The sequence below is a fragment of the Halichoerus grypus genome, chromosome 1 (assembly GCF_964656455.1).
Source record: "Halichoerus grypus chromosome 1, mHalGry1.hap1.1, whole genome shotgun sequence".
Taxonomy (NCBI): domain Eukaryota; kingdom Metazoa; phylum Chordata; class Mammalia; order Carnivora; family Phocidae; genus Halichoerus; species Halichoerus grypus.
Window position 1 is genome coordinate 124077209 of NC_135712.1, and position 19021 is coordinate 124096229.

Below are 19021 nucleotides of genomic sequence, written 5' to 3' on the forward strand. Positions count from 1 at the left end.
CCTTCTGCAACCCTAAGTTTCTGCCCCCTGCTCCCAATCAGCCGGCAGGCTAAGAGCAGGATTGCCAGTAACCCTGTATAAACATTACCTTACAAAATTCTTTTCTTTTTAACTTGACCTTCACACCAGCTCTTTTAGCACAAAGTGAAGTCAGTCTCAGTGAGGCGGGGTGTGGGAGAAGCAAGAGGGGAGAGAGAGGAGAAAAAGTGGGGACTGATTCCAGCTAGGAGTGTCTTCTGTTAAAACTGCATCGAGTTGCACATAGTGAATTAACATCCACAGGGATTAGCCCTGGAATTTCTGAATCGTGAGGAGATGAGCATCTGGTAGAGGGTGATCGGCAGCGACCAGGCACGGGTCTTTACCTGGTGCTGCTGGACGTCTCATGCACTGCTAAATGTATCGATCCCTCCCCACTACCACGTGAGCCTCGGAGAGGACTGACCTTCTCTGAGCAAGATGCACCAACACGGCAGCGGAGGCCCAGGCTACACAAAAAGGGAAAGTGAAGTATGGAGCAGCGCCATCGATTGTCCCTTTATAGGCATCCGGCTGTTGGTGAGCTCACCCCCAATCATCACTCCCTGCCAGGGTCATAAAGTGAGAAGGCTCTTTACTCTTCCCCTGACAAAGGCGGGAGGGGGCTGATGGGGGCTCTCTGGGGTGAAATGCAGTCCAGAACACATCGCTCGAAGCACATGACATAAATAAAAACATTAAAATCACTAGCACCATTACCACATGACATAACAACAATTAATAACGTGGGGAAACAGGGTGCAGGACTGAAAGCAAGCCTCCCCAACACTCTTTCAAGTTCACTGGAGAAATCTGAGCCCCTAGGAGTAATCCAATTTATCTGGTATCCAGCCTTCCAAGGCATGATCCTTAAATATGTCAGCATCTAAGGAGGAAGAAAAAATTATCTGCACAGAAGTGAAAGTCGTGGTTCAGTAACATATTTAATGAAAGTCAATGGGAAATACGTATAGACTCATGTGGATCAGATTACGGCCAGCTGGCTGGAACTCCTGAGGGGTTGGTGAGAGGGGAGAGGTGTGTCCTGACAGGGGCAGTCCCAGCAGCCCCCACAAAGATGTCATGAGGGTGGAGCTCTTTAAGAGAGAAACCAGAGCATGAAAATGGTGGCCTAATGGGTAAGCTTTCAAATGTGACTTCCAATTTCACAGATGGCTTTGTGACCCCTCAGTGCATTAAGAGATGCAGTGAATGGAAGGATAGTGACTTTCCCCCTAAAGATAATATACGAAGTGGCTGTCTGTAAGACTTTCAGCATATTTTATCGAGTTAAAACGTTACAGGAAGAGGCAACTCCATGGCTCTCCAAATATTGCTATGAATAAAGCACTTCTAAACGTAGAAACTAAAAAGAAGACAACAGCATATGCGTGAAGAGAGCTTGAACAATGGCTAACAAGAATTGGAGAAGAAGGAAAGACAAAGAATTTTGTAGAAGAAAATAAAAGGAAAGAGGACACAAAGCAAACACAGTTTTAAGAAGATTCAAAACAGGCAGTAGAGGAGGCATAAAGAGATTGCTTATAAAGTGAAGATATTTCAGGATATTTTACTCGTTCACATTAAAAAGGCTGGGTCCACTGCCAAATTGACTCAACTACTGATCCATTAAGGAAAGATGAAAATTCTAGGTCAGTCTTTAGGTAGGATCTCCTGAGAGCATCTCAGGCAGCTAGTCCTCTGCTAGGCTGAGTTTCTATTCCAATGCAATAAGGTGGATGAGAGCATGCATGTTTCTCGGAAGTGAAATCTGTCTTGGGTTACGGTCCATATCATAGATCTTTTGTAGGAAATACAGTTGGGGGTGGGTTTTCTTCTGGAAGCAGTGGTCCCTCTTCAATTCATCATGATCTGTCTCCAAATGCATGTATATAGAAAAAGGAGAACTGAAAGTTTGGGAAGAAATCTTGATCCAGAGCCATGGAAATATCAGTGAGTGAGACATTACGTCCAGCTTCTAAAAATTTCTGTTTCTTTCAGTCTTCTCAACTGTGTACCTTAGATCTCTCTCTTCATCTGCATTTGGTAGTCCATTTCCAGAGCTATGTCTGAATCTTTCAAAACTACAGCTAACTTCTCTCCAACACCGGTCAAGCTTGGCCACCATGATCAAGGTCCCCAAAAGATCCCTAGACACACATTGTAGATGATTCAGACTCATCTTCTGGGGAGAAAGATGTTAGAAGCTCTTTTCTCAATGGGATGACTTTTTATGCTGAAAGAGAACACCTTGGACGGTGGGAAGAAGATGTTTGGACACCAAGAGAACAGAAACGAGGGGAAGGGAGAGCCATACCTGCTCCGATGACCTCTTCGATTTTCACAAAAGATACATCAATCTCCTTGGCAAACTCCCGGACAGCTTCGTTGGGGTCCTCATAAGTGAAGGGGTCAATGTAGATCTTCATCCCTGGGGAGCCTTATTAGAGGAGACAAGCAGGGTTAACATCCCAAAGAGGACACGGTGGTCAGTAAGCCCTGGCTGTTGTCCCCAGTTCCCCTACACACCAGATTGCCTCTCTGTGCCTGGCTGGGCCTTCCCATCTCCCTTCCCTCTGCGCCACACTAGCTTGGTTCACTGTCCTCTACTTCTCCTCCATATTTTCTTCTCTTTTTGAGCTCTTGATGAAATGTGGAGCAGATTACTTATAAGTGACAGATCGGGACCAGTTCCCACACTGAGCACTCACAGAAGGCAAAGAAACTGATTGATGCCAACCAAATGCATTAGCAGAAAAGCGGTGGTAAAATGGTAGGGTAGATATCAATATTTATCAACTTGACAACTTTTCTGAGTGGAGGCCACCATTAAGGTTATAACTGATGGCTGCGGCCAAGGCTGCAAGAGGGATGAGGATGGATTAAAAAAAAAGGAGAGAGAGAAAGAGAGAAGGAGAAACTGCTATTACAAAAACCCCAAGTTAGAAGTGTCAAGACAGAATACCAGAAGAAAAAATGTGAAGAGAAAAGCTTAGAAAATACTGATAAAGAACAAAGTCTACAGAGAAAAAAAAATGAGGTGGAATGAAAGAAAAGTGGTAGTGAACGTCCATGCCCTCAGACACACAAAAGTATGAAAAACGAATGAAATGGTGAATGAGAAATACAAAAAGGAATATAGACTTTGTCACTGATGTTTAGAGTGGCAAGATAAATAGGTGTGCATGGGGACAAAATAGAGAATTGTCACTGCAAAAAACATACATTCAAAAAGTGGAGGAGAGGGGACAAAAAAGGAAATGGAACCCAAGAAACAAATGGATTCACTCACAATGTAATTTTCAACATGTCAGATGTGTCACTAGGCAAAGTCTAGACACTGTTTCCTCAGTGGTGGTGTGGTGAACAGGAGAGGACTTTGAAAGCGACACCACATGGTCCAGCATGGCATCCTTGTGAGGGGGAGGCAGTTTGCCTGCCCGCTGCTGCTGTCTGGTCGGTGGAAGAGTCAGGTCAGCAGGGCAGGCAGGTCTGGAAAGGCACAGGTGCCGAGCGCCCACGGTCAGGACCCAAGTCTGAGGTTGGGACCTCCCGTCCCCACTGCGCCTCATCTCGCTGACTCGCAGCCCTATATGCAAAGGCTAGTTCTGACATTTATCATCCAAAAAACTCTGAGGACTCTACAGCTCCCCCAAGTTCATGTTGCTTTGGTCATAATTCAGGCAAGGATTCAAAGTGCTAGAATCCAATCCAGAGGGAGAAAGAAGATACAGCAAAGAAGTGAAGGGTTTTTTTTGTTTGTTTTTGTTTTTTTTTTTAAGTCAGAGAGAGCCAGGTGCTATGCCTAGAAGATCAACTCTTTCTGAAAAATGGTTCATTCCCAGTCACTAAATAAAATCACTCCTAGCATGCTAGGCTGTTTGCTTTAGGTTAGTCAACACCATGCTAGAATGCTCCTTGGAAACTTGGGAAGAACAACATTGACTTTGGCATCTGCCGACTGAGATTTGGACAAAGCAAACAGAGATCCTCACTTTTGTGTACAATGTTCTAATCCCTGGGGAATGTGGGGGGAGGGGAGAGAAAGAGAGAGAGAGAGGCAGGTGTTCTACTTTGCTAACAGTGGACTAAAAGGAAAGTAGGGATGGGGTTCATCTCTTTCTCAGTTGGTATGAAGAACAAGTGAAGAGCAAAAACCATTGAAACCAAACTGAAAGTGTCTAACGAAGCCAGATCAGCATCTCCAGGCAGCCAAACTTTGGGTTCCACCAGAAGCAACCCTTGGGACAAGGTTCTGAGAAACAAGTGGCTTATCTGAAAGATGATCCCACAGCAGTAGGGACAGGTGAGTGGGGAAGTAAGATCGAGGCAAGGCAGTCAGCCTAGAAAAAGTGTGTTCTCAAGCCACTTCCCAACGCGGGTAACCGAAGCAGGCTTAAGCCCCCCAGGGAAGCTGTGGGAGTTGGTGTGCGTGAGCACATGCTTCACAGTTGGCCCACCCTGGATGGAGGCTGGGCCAACTGTGCTATTATCATCCAGGTTCCCATCAAGCCTTTGGTGGGGGCTGATCAGCCTGCTGCGCAGGTGAGCAGGGAGCCTCCGTGACCAGAGAGAGCTTTTTAGGGAAGAAACACAGATGGGGTAGGTGGAAGTTGGCAGCATGAGCTGAAGGGGTGAGCGCAGGAGGTGAGGCAACCACAGACCCACTCAAAATGCCAAACGGACAGCAGGTCAGTGTCACAACCTGTGAACTTTCCCGAATTCCATGCTGTGCGGAGATGAGAGGAGGCTGAGACCCAGAAGCTGGGGTTGAAAGGCGAGGACAGAATCCCAAAGCCTCCTACTAGCCTGGCGTAATGCAGCAAAGCCACATCCATCTCTTAGAACAGGCCTCTCCTCTGCCAGTGGCGAAGCTAGCAGCTCCTTCCCACGGTGACTGTGATATTACAGAACATATTGCAAGTGACATACCCAGCACAGCACCTGATGTACACAGGGAGGGCTCGCACACTGATGCACTTGTGATGATTATCAGTAAATGGTTCTAGGAAGTGTTTGGGGAGGTAGGAAGAGGAAGCAAGGTGGGGTGGCCAGTGGGGCATGTCAGCCACTTAGAGTTATATTAGTTACTTTAAAAATAACTACCTTGTTATTTTAGATCAAGGGCTTTTAAACAATGTATGCTAAGCTGTCCTACAGGAACTCTTCCACAAAGACTAATTAAACAATCTAGAATGTGCAGTAATGAATGGTTTGTAAGTACAGACACATATAAGGATGAAGGAGAAAGGATTCTGAGTTAATGAGCTTTACAGATATTAGCCCCCATCCATTCTGGGAAGGACCTACTCCCAGAGGGCAACGGCTCATCTCCTGATGGGGCTGGCATTCTTCCAGGCCAGCAACAGGCAACCAAGCACACCAAGGTGGGAGCAAGTTCACAATTCAATGATGGGTGCAGTTTACTCTCACGGAGAGGTTTGCTACCTTGCTGGCTTGTAGGAATGGGGTCAGGGAGGCACACGAGTGATGTCACAGCTGATCTGGGGCCAGGGGTCCTGACTGTTAGTAAAGCCCTTCACGAGCAGCTGAAGGGGCTGCATGGAGGAGCCCAGGAGAAGAGATGCAGTGTGCCTGTGAAGTTCTGCTTCTGTGCAGTAGTAGGAATTAGGACTTGTTTTCCCTGAAACTGAAGATACCATTGTCACATCGAGGAAGGGAAACTGAAATCAAAAGTCTACCAAACGGCTCAGACTTGGTGCTTTTCCCCTGATGAGGGTCTGAAAGGGCTGCCCTAGCAGAGGGTCCTGGCCTAACTCCTCCCGCTGGGGGCAGGGATCCAACGGTCGAAATCGGGAGAGTGATTTGACCGAGCACGTGCCCATCACAGCTCCCCGGCATCTACGTCATCCTGGAATAACACCGCTCTCCAGACCTCTCTCCTGCATTACCGCTAGGCTTTCTCAAGTCCCAGAAGATGATGAGAAAAAAAAATGCCTTTAGCTAGGCAGAACAGGTCATTTGTCTTTTGGCTCATTTTGTGTTTCTGCATAAATCCTGCATCAGCCTGTTCCTGCTCCCACTTGCCAGTGAGCAGTTTTTAATTATCAGGAAAATGGTATTTAGTGCAATGAATCACTAGACAGTGAACAAGGAATTCAAGTCAGCTGTGGAGTCAGGCAAACATTTGGAGATGGGGCTCAGAAATTGTTCTCAGATTATGAGTGTTGGGGAAATATTATCAGTGGTAGTAATAATAATATCAGGTGCAATATAGCTCATAATATAAAGCATTTTATAATGCTCTGTACGGTGTTTTACATTATTATTGTTGTTAATATTATATATTTATACTATTTTTACAGTTAACTGATTTTTTTTTCTTATTTTTAACATACGTTACATACCTTTGGCACAAAAGTAATGTGTACGGATCTAAACTTCTGATTGCTAGTGCCTTGAGAGAGAGAGAGAAAATCTTCAATTTTATGATCTTCTAATTCACTAATTTCTTTTTTTTTTTTTAAAGATTTTATTTATTTATCTGAGAGAGAGGATGAGAGAGAGAGAGCACATGAGAGGGGGGAGGGTCAGAGGGAGAAGCAGACTCCCTGCTGAGCAGGGAGCCCGATGCGGGACTCGATCCTGGGACTCCAGGATCATGACCTGAGCCGAAGGCAGTCGCTTAACCAACTGAGCCACCCAGGCGCCCTCACTAATTTCTATTAACTAATTTGCAGGTATGTTTGTTCTTTGATTTCAAAACCCATTTATGCTACGGCTAGGGGGTGCAGCTGGACTGCCTCCAACTTTAAAAGACCATAGTCCCAGGAAATTAGCCAAATCTTACCCATCAACCCATGCTTTAGGCATAGAAGTCTGGGGACAAATGACTTAGCCACTATCCAGAGCCTTCTTGTGTGGCACAGAGCACTCCTGGAAGGAGAAGAAACTCTTGGCCATTGTTAGAGACCCTACATCACTCCATCATGGGCCTCTCAAAAGTGAAGCAGCTGGGACAAATTCTGGGGATGCTGGCAGATGTGTGGGGTGTATCTAAAAAGTCAGTTAGACTTACTTGCAAGTGCCAGGGTCTCAGGGCTGAGCAGAAGCAGGCTGGGAAAGGGCCAGTTTTAAATGATGGGTGACATAAGAGGATTAAGAGCTAAAGGAGAAGATGGAGTGCTCCTCTTCAGACCTCTTGTGTACTCAGAAAGTACAAAATCAGTGCCACGGACATCTTGGGGGTCCATGGAGAGCAGACAGGCTGAGAAGCTTCAGGGGTGCCAGGAAGAGCCTGATGCCCTCCTGCTGGCTGAGGATTCCTAGAATCCCACAGTATGGCTCCAGAGAGGTAGTGACTTAGCTTGTTCTCAGTCACTGATACCTTGTGTCCCGGCAGGTTTGACAGAGCCATGGGAAAGAGCTAAGTGTGCTTCCTCGGGCCCCATTCTGGATCCAAGGCAGACTTTGTCATCTTTGTGACTCACCTAAATTTGGTCCAGATATCTAAGTACAGGAGGGAAGCAGTTTAGGGATCGGCACATAAAATCCAGTCCCCAGGAGGGACTTCATCCAATGCTCTGCCTCAGTACATTGATCATCCCTCATTTGTCTCAACGTTGACAGGACACCTGTTCTAGGGACTATGGGAGCTATAGGAAAAGCAAAGCTCATGAGGTTCTTCTTCTGATGAAGACCTGAAATACCTGGGGAACAGTGCTGGAGAGTCTGGAATCGGGAGCCCACATCTGGAAATGAGCTATAAATGTGGCAGAAACCAGAGAAGGCAGAGGGCTATGGATGCCAGCATTCCAGGTCACAATCCAAGAAGGACAGGTCCTGTGGTTATGCACTGGGGAGGGAGAAGCCTGGAGTATCTAAAACAAAGCTCAGATGGGGTGCTTGGGTGGCTCAGTCGTTAACCGTCTGCCTTCAGCTAGGGTCATGATCCCAGGGTCCTGTGATTGAGCCCTGTATTGGGCTCCCTGCTTGGTGAGCCTGCTTCTCCCTCTCCCTCTGCTGCTCCCCCTGCTTGTACTCTCTCTCTGTCAAATAAATAAATAAAATCTTAAAAAAAATAAAATAAAACAAAGCTCAGAGAGAAGCCCCCCATGGCATGAATGAGCAAAGCGTGACCAGCTTCAATGTGGCGGGAAGAGGGGACCAGCGTGGCAGAACACTGATGTGCTAGCACGGGAGGGCCTTGACTGCGAAACCAAAGGCATTAAGATCAGTGCCATCGGACACACAGAGCTGACAACTGTTCCATCTGCATGGAAGGGACACACTAAGAGCAAGGCCCTGGGGAATTCCTTTTGCTGGTGGGCTGCCGTGTTCACATGGATGTTGTGGGGAAGGGGCTGGAGGCTGGAGGCGGACAAAACAGCTATGGGGTTGTTGCAGTAATTAAAGCACAAGGTAGAGTCTTCAACCAGCGTGCTGCAATAAGAACAACAAAAGAGGCGAGAGAAATTTCAAAGGCAGGATTGATAGCACTTGGTGAGCATTTAAAGATGGGGAATTAAAGAGGAATGAGAAGAATCCAAATCAATGCCAAGACGTGTGGAATAAAGCAGTACTGTTAACCAGGTAACGGACTTTGGGCAAGAAACCCCATTATTAGGGAAGTCTGCACACGTGCTTTTACACTTTGAATGCACAGATGAAGTATGCAAGTGCCTAGAAGTCAATCATAAAACTCAGAATGGAAACAGAGCCAGACGTCTAAATCTGGAGTTATGGATTGAAGAGGCGCATGGGTGGTGGTTGAAGCTGTTGGTGTGATGGGCAGTTTCTTGGAGTAAACCTACCAGGAAAGCTTGGTAGAAACTAGACACAGTCTGTTCTACCTGCTTCTGAGGACCACGATCAGGGCAATAGGGGGTTGGTTTTTTCCAGGAAGAAGCAGAGGTCATGGGTGCCCAGGCAGGGTGGGAGGAAGAATCTAAGAGGGGAGCCCCAAGGAGGCAATGAGCCTCAGTGGAAAAGCAGGGGATCTGAGGAGGATCTTCCTCCTTCCTTGTATTTGGAAGTTTCACCATATTTTTAAAGTTTTTTCTTAAAACCACAGTAATTGCCTTGTATGTATCTCCAGGAGAAGGAAAGTAGGCCACAGGATACTTGCTATTGAGGAAGGTACTTCAGGAAACAGAGTGTAACATCTGCCTGCTCCTTGGTTTCAATGACCAGCACAGGAATGGCTTTCCAGGCAAGGCCCACTGGTTCTGGGCCATCAAAGCCTTGTTGGCAACCCAAAGGCAACAGCCACGGAGTTGCTCATTAAATTTCCTTGACATTTAATAAGCACCCACTGAAAACTCTGCTACCTTTTGCCCTTGGGGCCCTTCGCTCCGTGCCTCATAGGCCCTCATTTACTCATGACCAGTTACTAATGCTCCTGTTACCCCAGAAGAGGCAGCCAAAGTATCCAGTCTGTCTCTTCCTCCAATGGGTCCACCTGACCTTCACCCTGGTGCCCAAGGTCATTTCCAGTGGGCTGGCTGCTGGTCCTCTACAGTTCTGAAATACATTTCCCACCCAGAGTTAGGAAGGCTGAGCGTGGAATCTTGGAGCGAGATGTGTTTCTGGGCTAATCTAGTCCAATCTCCCACCCAGAGCTAGGAAGGCTGGGTGTGGAATCTTGGAGCGAGATGTGTTTCTGGGTCTAATCTAGTCCAATCTCCCACTTAGAGCAGCAGTTGGCTCCACAACATCCTTTACCGATCGCTATCTAGCCTGCGCTTGAATGCTTCCAGGAACAGAGAGCTTACCTCCCCACAAAGCCACCTGGCTCTGTGTTGGGCAGTTCCAGTTGGGCGGGGGTGTTCTCTCCTGAATCAAATGTCTGCCTACTCTGATCTTTCCTTCGATGGTTCCATTTAACTTCATGAAGCACGACAACATCTTCTCCTTTCCTTCGCCCTAAAGGTGTCATGCTTGATCCCTGCCCGTGTTTCTCCAGCACTGAACGGGTGTTTCCAAGTTTCTAAGGTAAGAGATCAGGACTTGCCACTTTCCACAGGCAGGCTGCTTTGCCAAAAATGTTCTTCTCGAAATGGGGTCCTCGGAATCAAGAACATCACTGTAGATGTGTTCTTACTAGCACAGAGGACAGCATGTCTGTATATCACCTCCTCTGATCTGGGGACCACAGAGTCAGACAGACCTGAGTTTAAAACCTTGTTTTGCAAATCACTAACTCCAAGATTCCGGACAGGTTACCTGTCCTCTCTGAGGCTGTTTTTTTCACATGCAAAATCTACCTCCTGGGACAGTTATGAGGCTTAAATGAATTAGCAGAGGTAAAGTGTTTAACACAGTGAGTACTCAAAACTGGACATTATTTTTACTATTGTTTTACATCAGTAACAGTGCTTGGCTTTTTACTCTGCTATGTATCACTCATATTAAGCATGTGGTAAACTAAATACCTACACATTTTCACACAAACGAATAGCAAGTCAGGTCTCCTCCTTTCTGTGTTGCTTTATTTTTGTTTTAGCCTAAACACTAGATTCTAGATTTATCCCTCTAACATTTCATCTTGCAGATTTCAAATTAGCATTCAAAGCTGTTGGATAGTTCTGAATTTTGATTGTTTTATATGGTGTTAGTTATGCTCTCCAACTGTTACCTCCAAACTTGATAAGCATCCCTAGGCTTGCTTGCACCTGACTCGTGAATTTAAAAAACAATCAAACGAACAGAGATTGAATTGGACAAAGATTAGAATAAAGCTAGTGACTTCCTTCCTGGCTGACAGAGTCACTAACCCACTTTCTTTGCATATGAAGACAAGTTCTGTACTCACTTTACATGCTTTCCCCTAGGAGATCATCAAATATTTTTGCCAAAATAAAAACTCACTACATCTGCAGTTCCTCTTGAAATTACTAAATGTATAACTCTAGTAAATGAGATGAGGTCCTCATTTTGTTTTCTTAATAATCCTCTGTGTTTCCCAATGATCACTGAATTTGGTTGTAAATGCCCAGGACCCATGTGCTCTGGTCTCTACAAGCATATGGCAGGGATCAAGCTCACAGTCCTGTTCTGTCATCCTCAGTGCTCTGTCCTCTTGCCCTAGGTGGAAATTATAGCTTTTGCCAGTCCCTGGGCACATACCCTATTTGGTTTTGCTTTTCTCGAGGCTTAAGAATAGCTCTATGACTGTATCTGCAGTTGCCTGCAACATGGAGATGGTTATGTTAGAGTTGTTTCCTGAAAGCCCTTGACCCCTTACCAAACTCTTTTCTTCCTCTCTCCCCACCGCTCCCCACTTCACCCAACTCAGAAATCAGTGAGACATCAGCCACTATCAGGTGTGTAATTAGATAAGCCCCATAAATACCCAGTAGCATTTCCCAAATGCAGAATTGACTGGAACTTTTCTAAGATAGATTGCCAAGCCTACCCTGCCCTACCTGGATCATCCTGTCCAGGCAATTTTTAGTCAGCCAGCAAGCACCTTCTGAGATCTGGCTCACAGAAATCATGAGAACACACCATCTGTCTGCCTGTCTTTGGACACGGGAGAACCACGGTCCCACCCACCCATCCTTGAATATGAACCACAGGCTTCCAGGCTCTTCATCCAAGCATCCAGCACCACATCCGGCAGCTTCTCTCTCCAACTTGCCTTCCCTCTAATCTCTCTTACCCAAATCCAACCTCCCCTTGACATGCTTATTCACGTGCTCCAGGCTCAGAGGAGGGACATAAACGAGTGCCCCAGTGTTCTCAGAGTGAACAGCTCTGCCATCCTGGATGGGCTAGAGAAGGTATTCCATCTGCAAAGATTTCTGTTATTTCTCCTTCAGCCTTTGCGTCAGCTTGATAGGAGGGCCTGGGAGGGCAGAGACCTCCAGCCTCTCTATGGTACCCTCTGCCCTGCCCGTGGTGAAGAGAGGTGGGGCTCTGATGAATGCAGTTGGGAGCTGCTGTAGGCTTCCTGTCTCTCCCTGGGCAGGAAGTCTTCAGAGCTGCAGTTGCTGGCCACATCCCACCATGAGGGGCATGCATGTGGGCGGTCCAGGTAGAGTTATGTGCACACACTTGGATTAGACATAATTGACCTTTCTGCCTCCTACAGTGGGACCAGGGGTGGGGGAACCAATAAACTACCAACCAGAACACCTAGGATTAGTCCACATCCCATCCTCACCTCCTCCTGATCACCAGGCACCTTGAGCCTCTGCAATATGGTGAGAGCAGGGGCTCCGGAGCCAGACTTAGAGAGCGTGCCATCCACCTCTGCCACCTAGGAGCTGTGTGACCAGGGTAAGTCACTTAACCTTCCATTAATGCCTGCCCCCCAAGTGGTTGTCAGGGTTGGATGAGTCGAAGTGAGCTACCAAAATAAAATTCCCAATTCATGGCACAGAGTAGGCTTTCCAAGACTAAATATTCCTAATCCTTCCTCCATCAGAGCCTGGAGTTTTCTCTTCCGTTACAAGTGTCCCGAGCCTTGCCCCAGCTCTACAGCATTTCAGCTGTGATTCTTCAACACTAATAGCTTTGGTCAGAGTGATACGGTTGTGCACGGCAGAAAAAGCACGAATGCAGCTCAATGCACGAGACTACAAGTTTAGGGAACCAGGTTGCCAAGGGAGCCAGGTTTCGGGGACTAGATAAAAAGAATGATTATGAACAGGAGCAAGGACCCTTATAAAAGGTGAGCCGAATGAAAAAGAAGACAGCCTTCTAAAGCAGCGAAGGGAGTGAACTCTGGTTCTGCGTCCGCCCTGAGCGCCAGGGGTGGTGACCGCACAGCTCGTCGCGGGTGGCGCCGTGTGCTCAGCTGCCCTCACTGGCTGCAGCCGGGCACCGTTACTGCTGTGCGACCTAACGACTAGGGAGGCCTCCTTCTGTCGGCCTCAGAGGTGACAGAGTCCCCCCGAAGGGGCTCCGGGTGTCGTGGAAGCATACCTCCGTGCACGTGGGTGCCATGTGGTGGGCCAGCATAGCCCGCCCCGCCAGAGCAGGAGGATGGCCAGATCTCAGGTTGAAGTGGCCCAACGGGCACCAAGCCACACCTGGACTCAATGCCTGGGGACCCTCTGTACCCTGCCCAAGGAGTGACAAGGCTTAGCTTGCCTGCCTTTTAAAAAGGGGAGCACCTTCTTAGGGCACCCTATTCTCACCCTAGGGCATCTCTAGTCTCCAAAATGGCATTCCTCCTCTTGAACCCGATTTTGCATCCTCTGCATTCAGGCAGAAATGGCCATCTCTAAATATTTCATCAAAAGAGCTCACAGGATGCCAAATCTGAAATGGACTTCACAGTGGCCCTTAATATGGCCGGAAGTCAGCCCAGAGCAGAGGGTGGGTGGGGGCAAGGTCAGAATCCCGAGGCAGAAGCGGGGAAGCAGGGGGGTGGAGAAAGCCCTTCAGGTAATTCTGATGCTCGGTTTGGGGGGTGGGGACCTTCACTTGAGAATCAGAGATAAATCCAAGTCTTTGTTTATCAGCTGGGGAAGCTAAGAGCCTGCCTGGAAGGGCAAATGCACAGGTTAAAATAGGTAAGCATATCTGTAGGTTTTGCAGTGAGGCACAGAGTCAGAGAGAGAACGCAGTAAGGTTTCCCCCTGTGAAACCAGTTACAACTGGTTAAAATGGAGGACAGCGTGGCCGGGACAGGGAAAAGAAGGATGGTAAATAGGATTCTGAGTGTTGCAGGAACTTTGCCCATAGTCTTAGAAGGGGACCACTCTCCCAATCCCCCACCATGTTTGTGCTGCCCTGGACCCCTGTGGGAGAGTCTCAGCGCCTCGCATCCCACACCGAGGCCCCACCTCCCTCCCAGTAATAACAGCCTGGCCACAGCAACCAGCCGCCTGGGGCTCCGTCCTCTACAAACCCTTGGCCATTTCTTGGTCTTTGGTTGAAACCCCCCCACCCCTCCCCCACCCCGAGAGCAAAGCCATTTCTATAGAGTGGCCTTCGTACAGTCCCAGCCTGCACTGGCTTCTCTGAGGTGGACCTGCTGGGTGAAGTTCCTGGCCTCACTTTCCTGCCTTGGGGAACCTTGGAGAAGGGAAGAGTTTGGTCCATAAGAAATTTTGCCTTTGAGCCAATAGTTCGCTCTAGGAACTGCCAACCGAAGGCATGCTGAGGGGGTGTGTGTGTCCACGAGGTCTGTCTTCCATGCCCACTGTTGAGTGAACAGGAAGAAAGGGGTTGGCATTGCACCAGGGGGTTTAGGTGAGATGAGGCTTCCAGAAGGAGCCTGCGACAGAGCACAGTGCAAAAGTGCTGGCATGGATTTCTGGGGGCATCTGTGGAATGCAAAAGGAGTTATTTAGAAAGAGAACATGGCCCGAGGATCTAAGCTTTCTGGAAGTGGGGAAGTGGCCCAACTGACCTAGAGGGGACCTTGTTCAGATCCCACAATGTTGTAAGGACACAGATAAAAGAATCATTTCGACATAGGACTTTACACTGTACGTTGGTGAGGAGAAATTTTAGTTAGAAAAATATTATATATAGGTTTTAAAAAAAGAGAGATGGGTAGGATAATGAGTGAGAAAAACTTTTAAAGGTACTGCTTAAAAGAAAACACTTGGGAGATATCCCAACACGCTGGCCTCTTGGGCTCTGCTATCTTTTTAATTCCCTACATTCATGTTCTCTAGCTTATCTGTGAATTTGGTTAACACATTCCCCAGCCGCTCAATTGGATAAGATAAGACAGAAGATGTTAATAGAGAACCCTCCATCTTTTCCCACTGAGTCTGATTTCAGGATTCATTGGCTTGCTAAACCCAATCTTCTCCCCAGCTTTCTGTGTCCTATATGGGCTTATCAATGGGGAAGATAATCTACCCGCCGGGCGCCCAATGAGTGCCCACTATGGGCAGACAGCAGAGGGGGCAGGCAGCCTGAGGCCCATGGGAACCTACAGAGAGAGGCCACTGCTGGGGCACTTAAGGCTGGAAGAAGTCCTGTGGTTGGGACCGGCCAGTCTGGCTATAGGGAGCCCTCCAAGCACTCACCTCGTCTACCAGGAAGGGGCTGTGTGCTTTCTACTCACCTCGGCCGGTGCTGTAATGCTGGAGCTTATCACTGTACACAGCCTCTTTGCTGTAAGCCCGCTTCCTGTGGAGGCAAGCAAGAGGAGCTCTTTCAGCTGGGGCTTACGCTCGCTGCTCCGCTCCAGCCATGTCCGCCCAGCTCCCCTGTCCCGATGGGCACTCACTCAGGCATCTCCCGGGGGCTGGGAACCGGGCAGCTCTCACTTTAACATTTAGCTCCTGTCCTGTTTCCTGGCCTGACCACCACCGTGGGCAGCCAGATCTGCTTTCAAGTCAAGGTCTTTCAGAGGCCAGGCGGGGCCGTGGGTCCCCCATCAGAGTTGGGGGCAGAGCCGCTGAGGACAGCCATCAGCACGCTGGCTATACCGCGGAACAGCTCCGGAGAAGCCAACTCCTCTGCTTCACGCGGCAGAATATGGGCTAAGCCCCAAAGGCGCTAGCAACCGTATTAAAAATTCACAAAGCCTCAGGGCCTGCCCTTCTGCAGAACTTGGAGTTCCTGTTTTCCTCCGTGGCTCCCCTCCTGCCCGCCTGCCTTGTGCCCTCTGCTGGGGGCTTTGGCTCTCTAACCAGAGGATGGGCCACGCCGGTATGGGGGGTGATGCTCCAGTGGGTCAAATGCAATTTGGGAACTGTCAGTCTGACAGTGAGGGGGAATAAAAGGAGGTTGGAAGACAAATGCTGTTTACTCACAGCCTCGCCCAGCTCTCAGGGAGGATTTTATCCCAGGCACAGAGCAAACACATAATCTGGCAAATTCTAAGCTGCCCGTGGATTGAGATGGAGGGATGACCATGAGCTTCACAGCATGTCTGTGAATGGTTAGGCCCCGTCGAGTCTGCGTGGCCTGGGAGGGGCCTGCACGTGGAGAGGGCCCTCCTGGGCCCAAGGCGAGCGGGGGGGAGCCAAAGTGGAAAGCCTACCTGCTGCAGACGATGGAGATGGCCACCAACGACACCACGAACACCACCCCGGCGGCCGCCGAGCCGGCGATCAGGGGCAGCTGCTCCCTCAGCTCGGACTTGTAGTCATCTAGGGGACAAAGCGCCATTAGAGTCCTTCCTGTGTGCCCTTTGCATACCGCCGGGACTCAGTGCATGACATCAAAGACATTATAAATATATATAGATCTATACCTGTACGTGTGGAGTATGGCTTCTCTGCTTCAGAGCCCAACTGAAGCAAAGAGTGATCTTCAAGTCACAAATAGACAAAGACAACTAAAACCAAATGACAGCCACAATAGAAATGGAACAGCGGTGACAGAAGCTCAGAACCAAATGCTGATGACATCCGTCCCCCCAGCAGAGGTGATTCCAATCTACATCCCCTCATTTGGAAGGTCTCTCAAAGGCCGGTCAGTGACGCTAAGGATAAGTCTAAGGGGAAGACGGAAAACCACTGCGGGAGTATCTCCTAAAACACAAAGGTGTTGAAATGCAGCAGGGCGCACGGATTCACGGAGCAGGTATTTCCAGAATATCTGCAGCTGGGCAGCCCCGCGCCAGGTGCTGTGGGGGATAAAGAAACGGCGGGAAATGGCCCAGCTCTCCACAGTTCCCACTCAAGGAGAACAGGGTCAAGGCCTCTTCCAAGGTCAGAACTGTGCTGTGTGACGCAGGGGGATGGGAAGTCCCTGAGTCACAGAGGCCAACAGAGCTCGCCCAAAGCCTGGCTTTCCCTTGTGCCAGCCCTGTGCTCTTGGACAAAGTCTTTAGTCCCTCCGACCCGCAGACTCCTTTCTGCTAAAAAAAAAAAAAAAGGCACTAATAAAATGATCAGATTATGTGAGGCACATTTCACAATGTCTGCACTATCACGGGTGCCCCAAATATTAATACTCTTTGCCTTAATCTGTAGAAACCACTTGGCCCGGCTGACACAGTGGTTATTCTTTCCCCTGGTGCTCAGGATGGAGGCATATAGAGATCAAGCTTTATATGTTCTACTACAGTAAGGGTTGCCAGACATAGTAAAGAAAAATACGGGCCCACCAGTTACATTTGAATTTCAGATACACAATGAGTAATGCTTTAGTCTAAGTGTGCCCCAAACATTGCACAGGAGATACTTGGACTTAAATACTGTTGGTTCTTTGTCTGAAATTCGAATTTATTTGGCCGTCCTGTATTTTACCTGGCAACCCTAACAGCGATAGCTCTGGAAGTGAAGTTCCCCACACCCTGCGTCAGAATCACCCAAGCCCAATGATTAAACATGACTATTTCTGGGCCCCTCCTCAGATCTACTGAATCAGAACCTCTGAGCGGAGAGCAGGACATCTGCATGTTTACCAAATACTCCAGGTGATTCCCATGCTTCTCAAAGTTTAAGAACCACTCTTCAACTCTGTGGGTGGGGAAAGAGACTTCCAAAGACAAGGATGTTGTTCTTGAAGCCAACCATTCCATAGGTATCAATTTTAAAGACTGAGGGTAGAGTTTCAGTTTCCCTCAGCTGAGAGCTTTCTGTAACACGCATGTTTTAAAAAAAAATAATTTGGGGGAAAAAAAAAGGAAATTCAAGGAACCACAGTGAAGAGTCCATAAAAACATCTTTATAACTTAAAAACTGCATAAAGCAATGTGACCTTCAGTCTTTAAAATTGATTTCTAAAGAGTGAGAGCCTTCAAGAACCAACACCCTTATCTGTAGAAGTGTCTTCTTCGGCTCACAGAGTTGAAGGATAATTCTCAAACACCAGGGAGCCTAAGAATCACCTGGACTATTTGATAAACATGCAAATACCATACTTTATGTATGGGTTTAAAAAAAAAAGCAACTAAGTCAAAAGTAGGCACACTGCGGCTCTGCCACCATGTGGTGGTTCCCTGCCTGGTCTTTGACCCTGGGCAGAATCCCACAAGTCCTCTTGCTCCAATGACCCTATACTGATCACCCTTCAGACTCATCTTTGTGCTGAAGACAGGGCCCGATGCCTCAGTGAACTTAATTACTACCGAGGTGTGAACCTCAGTCATTAAGATAAATACTCTTGAATTTGGCCACTTACCAAAACTCTCTTACAACTAGCCTCTCTTGGGTTTATAAAACTTAACTGCCAAATGTAAAAGGAATAGTCTTCTTGGGAGAAATTTGTTACCTCTTGATTTGTCTAGCAGAATTACCAAGAGACCAGGGCTCAGAGAATTCTGAGTTTTGGGTTTTTAATCCTGTACTTCCTGATGCAAAGTGCCCATAAATCGAGATGGTAAGTGAGATGCAAAGAGGGGACAGAGTCCTTCAGGAACAGGAGACAGCCTGTGTTCTTTTCATACAGGCAGCATTATTCATCTGAATAAACTGGCTTGCCTTTCCACCCCATCTCACCATCCTCAAAATATGAGTGAAGATTCACCTAAAAAAAAAACCCTCAAAACGGGTTGCAAACGCCAATCCTACAGGAGCCAGACAGTACGTGAAAGTATCTGGGTACAAATCACCGGGAAGGTGCAAACCCTCCATGGGGGCAGCCCCCTTCCAGCTCAGGGGCAGAGCCCTCACTCCAGAATGCCCACCAGCATCAGCTTCTTTGCAATGTTTCCCAAGAAAAAGCACATTATGGTTTTCATATGAAATCATCTGATTTTTAAAATGTTTCTGGTGAATTTTTAAATTGTTAAAAATTGTAATGGGAGTCAATATAAAACCTTAAGTCCTATCACGTGCCTAGTCAGAGAGTGTTGGCCTAAAATAAAATGTCTGGAAGGGCAGACTATTTTGTATATAATGTAAATAATAAGTGAAAAAGTAAAGGCTTTCAGTTGAGGAGGGTGAGAATATACTGATATTTGGAAAACTATCAGGCAACAGCTCATGAATGAATAAATAAAACAGATAGATAGTAAGTAGATAAACAAAAGCATGCACCATGGTAAATGGCTGACAAAGGGAGTGAGTGAGCACAGGCAGGTACCCCATGCTCAATGCTCAGGCACCAGGGATATCAGATTTTTCACAACCATTCAAAAGGGTGGTCTCGAGGACTGAGAGAGATCGTTAAAATA

General features: G+C 47.7%; 1 protein-coding gene across 2 annotated transcripts in view; it reads right to left on the minus strand.

The window, feature by feature from the left end:
• The window catches only part of EPHB1 (EPH receptor B1), a 504178-nt gene that overhangs the window by 63533 nt on the left and 421624 nt on the right, over positions 1-19021 (minus strand). For both annotated transcript variants that reach the window (XM_078071630.1, XM_078071629.1), the window contains exons 8-10: positions 15938-16046; positions 15014-15078; positions 2336-2458 (exon numbers count right to left, since the gene is read on the minus strand). In XM_078071630.1, coding sequence (XP_077927756.1) covers positions 2336-2458; positions 15014-15078; positions 15938-16046 — 297 coding nt within the window. The remainder of the gene's footprint in view (positions 1-2335; positions 2459-15013; positions 15079-15937; positions 16047-19021) is intronic.